Source organism: Patagioenas fasciata, unplaced genomic scaffold, assembly GCF_037038585.1.
Source record: "Patagioenas fasciata isolate bPatFas1 unplaced genomic scaffold, bPatFas1.hap1 Unplaced_5, whole genome shotgun sequence".
NCBI classification, from domain to species: domain Eukaryota; kingdom Metazoa; phylum Chordata; class Aves; order Columbiformes; family Columbidae; genus Patagioenas; species Patagioenas fasciata.
The window spans coordinates 1,942,354-1,951,279 of NW_027288767.1; the positions used below are offsets into that span (position 1 = coordinate 1,942,354).

At 61.5% G+C, this 8,926-nt stretch overlaps 1 protein-coding gene across 1 annotated transcript in view; it reads right to left on the reverse strand.

Annotated features, from left to right (window-relative positions):
* Positions 1 to 5,713, reverse strand: part of LOC139826875 (dynein axonemal heavy chain 9-like) — a 38,159-nt gene extending 32,446 nt beyond the window's left edge. Inside the window, exon 1 of the mRNA XM_071803267.1 lies at positions 5,681 to 5,713. Within this exon, the coding sequence (XP_071659368.1) occupies positions 5,681 to 5,713 (33 nt within the window). The remainder of the gene's footprint in view (positions 1 to 5,680) is intronic.
* Positions 5,714 to 8,926: the final 3,213 nt, after the last annotated feature.

An 8,926-nucleotide genomic window follows, 5' to 3' on the forward strand; every position in this document is an offset into this window, starting at 1 on the left:
ATTGTGACACCATGGGGAACCCCTTTGTCACTGGGGGCCATTGTGACATTCCAGGATTCCACTTTGTCCCCAGGGCTCGTTCTGAACACCTTGGGGCCTCCCATTGTCCCCAGGGCCCATTGTGACATCCTGGGCAACCCCATTGTCCCCAGGGCCCATTGTGACATCTGGGGGAAGCCCTTGTCCCCAGGACACATCGTGGCACCGTGGGGACCCTCCTTGTCACTTGGGCCCATTGTGACACCATGGGGACCCCCCCTTTATCCCCAGTGCCCATTGTGACATCCTGCGGACCCCTCTTTGTCCCCAGGGCCCATTTTGACATTCAGGGGACCCACCATTGTCCTCAGGGCCCATTGTGAGGTCCCAGGACCCCCCATTGTCCCCAGGGCCCATCGTGACATCCTCGGCACCCCCTTGTCCCCAGGGTCCATTGTGACATCCAAGGACCCCCCATTGTCCCCAGGGCCCATTGTGACATTCAGGGGACCCCCCTTTGTCCCCAGGGCCCATTATGACATCGTGGGGACCCCCTTTGTCCCAAGACTTCATTGTGACATCCTGGGGTCCCCCCTTGTCCTCAGGGTCCATTGTGACAGCCCAGGACCTTACATTGTCCCCAGGGCCCATTGTGATATCTTGGGGACCCCCTTGTTCCCAAGGCCCATTGTGACATCCTGGGGACCCCACCTTGTCCCCAGGGCCCATTGTGACATCCCAGGACCGCCCATTGTCCCCAGGGCCCATTGTGACATCCTCGGCACGCCCTTGTCCCCAGGGCCCATTGTGACATCCTGGGGACCCCCCCTTGTCCCCAGGGCCCATTGTGACGTCCCAGGACCCCCCATTGTCCCCAGGGCCCATTGTGACATCCTGGGGATCCCTCCTTGTCCCCAGGGCCCATTGTGATGTCCCAGGACCCCCCATTGTCCCCAGGGCCCATTGTGACATCCTCTGCACCCCCTTGTCCCCAGGGCCTATTGTGACATTCAGGGGACCCCCCTTTGTCCCCAGGGCCCATTGTGACATCCTGGGGACCCCCCCTTGTCCCCAGTGCCCATTGTGACATCCTGGGGACCCCCCCTTGTCCCCAGGGCCCATTGTGACGTCCCAGGTCCCCCCATTGTCCCCAGGGCCCATTGTGACATCCTGGGGATCCCTCCTTGTCCCCAGGGCCCATTGTGACATCCCAGGACCCCCCATTGTCCCCAGGACCTATTGTGACATTCAGGGGACCCCCTTTGTCACTGGGGCCCATTGTGACACCATGGAGACCCCCGCTTGTCCTCAGGCTCCATTGTGACATCCTGGGCACCCCCCATTTTCCCCAGGACCCATTGTGACATCCTGGCCACCCCCTTGCTTCCAGGGCCCGTTGTGGCACCATGGGGACACCCCCTTTGTCCCCAGGACCCATTGTGACATCCCAGGACCCCCCTTTGTCCCCAGGGCCCATTGTAGCACCATGGGGAGCCCCTTTGACCCCAGGGCCCATTGTGGTACTATGGCAACCCCTTTTGTCCCCAGGGCCCATTGTGACATTCTTGGACCCCACTTTGTCCCCAGGGCCTATTGTGACACCATGGGGACCCCTCCTTGCCACTGGGGACCCATTGTGACACCATGGGGACCCCCCCTTGTCCTCAGGAGTCATTCTGACATCCTGGACACCCCCCATTGTCCCCAGGGCCCATTGTGACATCCACTGCACCCCCCTGTCCCCAGGGCCCATTGTGACATCCTGGGGACCCCCCCTTGTCCCCAGGGCCCATTGTGACGTCCCAGGACCCCCCATTGTCCCCAGGGCCAATTGTGACATCCTGGGGATCCCTCCTTGTCGCCAGGGCCCATTGTGACGTCCCAGGACACCCCATTGTCCCCAGGACCTATTGTGACATTCAGGGGACCCCCTTTGTCACTGGGGCCCATTGTGACACCATGGGGACCCCTCCTTGTCACTGGGGACCCATTATGACACCATGGGGACCCCCCTTGTCCTCAGGACTCATTCTCACATCCTGGACACCCCGCATTGTCCCCAGGGCCCATTGTGACATCCACTGCAACCCCTTGTCCCCAGGGCCCATTGTGACATTCAGGGGACCCCTCTTTGTCCCCAGGGCCCATTGTGACATCCTGGGGACCCCCCCTTGTCCCCAGAGCCCATTGTGACATCCCAGGACCCCCCATTGTCCCCAGGACACATTGTGACACTATGGGGACCCCCCCTTTTGCCCAGGGCCCATTGTGACCCCGTGGGTACCACCCTTGTCCTCAGGGCCCATTGTGACATCCTCTGCACCCCCTTGTCCCCAGGGCCCATTGTGACATTCAGGGGACCCCTCTTTGTCCCCAGGGCCCATTGTGACATCCTGGGGACCCTCTTTGTCACTGGGGCCTATTGTGACATCCCAGGACCCCCCTTTGTCCCCAGGGCCCATTGTAGCACCATGGGGACCCCCTTTGACCCCAGGGCCCATTGTGGCACCATGGCAACCGCTTTTGTCCCCAGGGCCCATTGTGACATTCTTGGACCCCACTTTGTCCCTAGGGCCTATTGTGACACCATGGGGACCCCTCCTTGTCACTGGGGACCCATTGTGATACCATGGGGACCCCGCCTTGTCCTCAGGACTCATTCTCACATCCTGGACGCCCCCCATTGTCCCCAGGGCCCATTGTGACATCCACTGCACCCCCTTGTCCCCAGGGCCCATTGTGACATTCAGGGGACCCCTCTTTGTCCCCAGGGCCCATTGTGACATCCTGGGGACCCCCCCTTGTCCCCAGGGCCCATTGTGACGTCCCAGGACCCCCCATTGTCCCCAGGGCCCATTGTGACATCCTGTGGATCCCTCCTTGTCCCCAGGGCCCATTGTGACGTCCCAGGACCCCCCATTGTCCCCAGGGCCCATTGTGATATGTTGGGGAGCCCTCTTTGTCCCCAGGGCCCATTGTGAAATTCAGGGGACCCCAACTTGTCCTCAGGGCCCATTCTGATATCCTGGGGACACTCTTTGTCCCCAGGCCCCATTGTGACATCCTGGGGACCCCATTGTCACCAAAGCCCATTGTGATATCCTGGCGACCACCTTTTGTCCCCAGGGCCCATTGTGATATCCTGAGGACCGCCCTTTGTCCCCAGGGCCCATTGTGACGTCCCAGGACCCCCCATTGTCCCCAGGGCCCATTGTGACGTCCCAGGACCCCCCATTGTCCCCAGGGCCCATTGTGACATCCTGGGGATCCCTCCTTGTCCCCAGGGCCCATTGTGATGTCCCAGGACCCCCCATTGTCCCCAGGGCCCATTGTGACATCCTCTGCACCCCCTTGTCCCCAGGGCCCATTGTGACATTCAGGGGACCCCCCCTTGTCCCCAGTGCCCATTGTGACATCCTGGGGACCCCCCCTTGTCCCCAGTGCCCATTGTGACATCCTGGGGACCCCCCCTTGTCCCCAGGGCCCATTGTGACGTCCCAGGTCCCCCCATTGTCCCCAGGGCCCATTGTGACATCCTGGGGATCCCTCCTTGTCCCCAGGGCCCATTGTGACATCCCAGGACCCCCCATTGTCCCCAGGACCTATTGTGACATTCAGGGGACCCCCTTTGTCACTGGGGCCCATTGTGACACCATGGAGACCCCCGCTTGTCCTCAGGCTCCATTGTGACATCCTGGGCACCCCCCATTTTCCCCAGGACCCATTGTGACATCCTGGCCACCCCCTTGCTTCCAGGGCCCGTTGTGGCAGCATGGGGACACCCCCTTTGTCCCCAGGACCCATTGTGACATCCCAGGACCCCCCTTTGTCCCCAGGGCCCATTGTGACATCCCAGGACCCCCCTTTGTCCCCAGGGCCCATTGTAGCACCATGGGGAGCCCCTTTGACCCCAGGGCCCATTGTGGTACTATGGCAACCCCTTTTGTCCCCAGGGCCCATTGTGACATTCTTGGACCCCACTTTGTCCCCAGGGCCTATTGTGGCACCATGGGGACACCTCCTTGCCACTGGGGACCCATTGTGACACCATGGGGACTCCCCCTTGTCCTCAGGAGTCATTCTGACATCCTAGACACCCCCCATTGTCCCCAGGGCCCATTGTGACATCCACTGCACCCCCCTGTCCCCAGGGCCCATTGTGACATCCTGGGGACCCCCCCTTGTCCCCAGGGCCCATTGTGACGTCCCAGGACCCCCCATTGTCCCCAGGGCCAATTGTGACATCATGGGGATCCCTCCTTGTCGCCAGGGCCCATTGTGACGTCCCAGGACACCCCATTGTCCCCAGGACCTATTGTGACATTCAGGGGACCCCCTTTGTCACTGGGGCCCATTGTGACACCATGGGGACCCCTCCTTGTCACTGGGGACCCATTATGACACCATGGGGACCCCCCTTGTCCTCAGGACTCATTCTCACATCCTGGACACCCCGCATTGTCCCCAGGGCCCATTGTGACATCCACTGCAACCCCTTGTCCCCAGGGCCCATTGTGACATTCAGGGGACCCCTCTTTGTCCCCAGGGCCCATTGTGACATCCTGGGGACCCCCCCTTGTCCCCAGAGCCCATTGTGACGTCCCAGGACCCCCCATTGTCCCCAGGACACATTGTGACACTATGGGGACCCCCCCTTTTGCCCAGGGCCCATTGTGACCCCGTGGGTACCACCCTTGTCCCCAGGGCCCATTGTGACATCCTCTGCACCCCCTTGTCCCCAGGGCCCATTGTGACATTCAGGGGACCCCTCTTTGTCCCCAGGGCCCATTGTGACATCCTGGGGACCCTCTTTGTCACTGGGGCCTATTGTGACATCCCAGGACCCCCCTTTGTCCCCAGGGCCCATTGTAGCACCATGGGGACCCCCTTTGACCCCAGGGCCCATTGTGGCACCATGGCAACCGCTTTTGTCCCCAGGGCCCATTGTGACATTCATGGACCCCACTTTGTCCCTAGGGCCTATTGTGACACCATGGGGACCCCTCCTTGTCACTGGGGACCCATTGTGATACCATGGGGACCCCGCCTTGTCCTCAGGACTCATTCTCACATCCTGGACGCCCCCCATTGTCCCCAGAGCCCATTGTGACATCCACTGCACCCCCTTGTCCCCAGGGCCCATTGTGACATTCAGGGGACCCCTCTTTGTCCCCAGGGCCCATTGTGACATCCTGGGGACCCCCCCTTGTCCCCAGGGCCCATTGTGACGTCCCAGGACCCCCCATTGTCCCCAGGGCCCATTGTGACATCCTGTGGATCCCTCCTTGTCCCCAGGGCCCATTGTGACGTCCCAGGACCCCCCATTGTCCCCAGGGCCCATTGTGATATGTTGGGGAGCCCTCTTTGTCCCCAGGGCCCATTGTGAAATTCAGGGGACCCCAACTTGTCCTCAGGGCCCATTCTGATATCCTGGGGACACTCTTTGTCCCCAGGGCCCATTGTGACATCCTGGGGACCCCATTGTCACCAAAGCCCATTGTGATATCCTGGCGACCACCTTTTGTCCCCAGGGCCCATTGTGATATCCTGAGGACCGCCCTTTGTCCCCAGGGCCCATTGTGACGTCCCAGGACCCCCCATTGTCCCCAGGGCCCATTGTGACATTCAGGGGCCCCCGTTTGTCATTGGGGCCCATTGTGAGATCCCAGGACCCCACATTGTCCCAAGGGCCCATTGTGACTTTTAGGGGACTACACTTGTCCCCAGGACCCATTGTGACACTATAGGGACCCCCCCTTGTGCCGAGTGCCCATTGTGACACCGTGGGTACCACCCTTGTCCGCAGGGCCCATTGTGACATCCTGGGGACACCCCCTTGTCCCCAGGGCCCATTGTGACATTTTGGGAATCCCTCCTTGTCCCCAGGGCCCATTGTGACGTCCCAGGAGCCCCCATTGTCCCCAGGACCCATTGTGACATTCAGGGGACCCCCTTTGTCACTGGGGCCCATTGTGAAATCCCAGGACCCCACACTGTCCCCAGGGCCCATTGTGACATCCTGGGGACCCCCCCTTTGTCCCCAGTGCCCATTGTGACATCCTGCGGACCCCCCTTTGTCCCCAGGGCCCATTTTGACATTCAGGGGACCCACCATTGTCCTCAGGGCCCATTGTGAGGTCCCAGGACCCCCCATTGTCCCCAGGGCCCATTGTGACATCCTCGGCACCCCCTTGTCCCCAGGGTCCATTGTGACACTATGGGGACCCCCCCTTGTGCCCAGGGCCCATTGTGACACTGTGGGTACCACCCTTGTCTGCAGGGCTCATTGTGACATCCCAGGACCCCCCATTGTCCCCAGGGCCTATTGTGACATTCAGGGGACCCCCCTTGTCCCCAGGGCCCATTCTGATACCGTGGGGACCCCCTTTGTCCCCAGGGCCCATTGTGACATGCTGGGGATCCTCTTTGTCCCCAGGGCCCATTGTGACATCCTGGGGACCCTCCTTGTCCCCAGAGCCCATTGTGACATCCAGGGGACCCCCTTTGTCCCCAGGGCCCATTGTGGCACCATAGGGACCCCCTTTGTCACTGGGGCCCATTGTGACATCCTAGGACCCCCCCTGGTCCCCAGGGCCCATTGTGAACATCCTGGGGACCCCCTTTGTCCCAAGACTTCATTGTGACATCCTGGGGACCCCCCTTGTCCTCAGGGTCCATTGTGACAGCCCAGGACCTTACATTGTCCCCAGGGCCCATTGTGATATCTGGGGGACCCCTTTGTTCCCAAGGCCCATTGTGACATCCTGGGGACCCCCCCTTGTCCCCAGGGCCCATTGTGACATCCCAGGACCTTACTTTGTCCCCAGGGCCCATTGTGACATCCTGGCGACCCCCCCTTGTCCCCAGGGCCCATTGTGACATCCTGGGGATCCCTCCTTGTCCCCAGGGCCCATTGTGACGTCCCAGGACCCCCCATTGTCCCCAGGGCCCATTGTGACATTCAGGGGACCCCCTTTGTCACTGGGGCCCATTGTGACATCCCAGGACCCCACATTGTCCCCAGGGCCCATTGTGACATCCTGGGGACCCCCATGTCACTGGGACCCATTGTGACGTCCCAGGACCCCCCATTGTCCCCAGGGTCCATTGTTACATCCTGGGGACCCCCTTGTCCCCAGGACCCATCGTGACACCATGGGGACCCTCCTTGTCACTGGGGACCCATTGTGACACCATGGGGACCCCCCCTTGTCCTCAGGGCCCATTGTGACATCCTGGGCATCCCCCTTTGTCCCCCGGGACCATTGTAACACCGTGCGGACCCCCTTTGTCCCCAGGGCCCATTGTGACACTGTGGGGAACCCCCTTGTCCCCAGGGCCTATTGTTACGTCCCAGGACCCCCCATTGTCCCCAGGGCCCATTGTGACACCTTGGGGACCCCCTTGTCACTGGAGACCCATTGTGACAGCATGGGGACCACCCCTTGTCCTCAGGGCCTATTGTGAACATCCTGGGGAACCTCCATTGTCCCCAGAGCCCATTGTGAGTTCCTGGAGACCCCCTTGTCCCCAGGTCCCATTGTGACATCCTGGGGAGCCTCTTTGTCCCCACGGCCCATTGTGACATCCTGGGGACCTCCTTGTCCCCAGGACCCATCCTGGCACCGTGGAGACCTCCCTTGTCACTGGGGACCCATTGTGACACCATGGGGACCTCCCATTGTCCTCAGGGCCCATTGAGACATCCTGGGGACCCCCTTTGTCACTGGGGACCCATTGTGACATCCCAGGAACCCCATTGTCCCAAGGGCCCATTGTGACATCCTGGGGACCCCTCTTTGTCTCCAGGACATATTGTGACACCGTGGGGACCACATTTGTCCCCAGGGCCCATTGTGACATCCTAGGAATCCCCTCTTGTCCCCAGGGCCCATTGTGACATCCCAGGACCCCCCTTTATCCCCAGGGCTCATTGTGACATTCTAGGACCCCACTTTGTCCCCAGGGCCTATTGTGACACCATGGGGAACCCTCCTTGTCACTGGGGACCCATTGTGACACCATGGGGACCCCCCCTTTGTCCCCAGGGTCCATTGTGACATCCTGGGCAACCCCATTGTCCCCAGGGCCCATTGTGACATCTAGGGGGACGCCCTTGTCCCCAGGACCCATCGTGGCACCGTGGGGACCCCCATTGTCCCCAGGGCCCATTGTGACGTCCCAGGACCCACATTGTCCCCAGGGCCCATTGTGACATCCCAGGACCCCACTTTGTCCCCAGGGCTTATTGTGACACCATGGGGATCTCCCTTGTCCCCAGGGCCCATTGTGACATCCTCGGAACCCCTTGTCCCCAGGGCCCATTGTGACATCCTGGGGACACCCCCTTGTCCCCAGGGCCCATTGTGACGTCCTGGGAATCCCTCCTTGTCCCCAGGGCCCATTGTGACATCCTGGGGATCCCTCCTTGTCCCCAGGGCCCATTGTGACGTCCCGGGACCCCCCATTGTCCCCAGGTCCCATTGTTACATTCAGGGGCCCCCGTTTGTCACTGGCGCCCATTGTGACATCCCAGGACCCCACATTGTCCCCAGGGCCCATTGTGACTTTCAGGGGACCCCACTTGTCCCCAGGACCCGTTGTGACACTATAGGGACCCCACCTTGTGCCCAGTGCCCATTGTGACACCGTGGGTACCACCCTTGTCCGCAGGGCCCATTGTGACATCCTGGGGACACCCCCTTGTCCCCAGGGCCCATTGTGACGTCCTGGGAATCCCTCCTTGTCCCCAGGGCCCATTGTGACATCCAGGGGACCCCCCCTTGTCCCCAGGGCCCATTGTGACGTCCCAGGACCCGCCATTGTCCCCAGGGCCCATTGTGACATCCTGGGGATCCCTCCTTGACCCCAAGGCCCATTGTGACGTCCCGGGACCCCCCATTGTCCCCAGGGCCCATTGTGACATTCAGGGGCCCCCCTTTGTCAC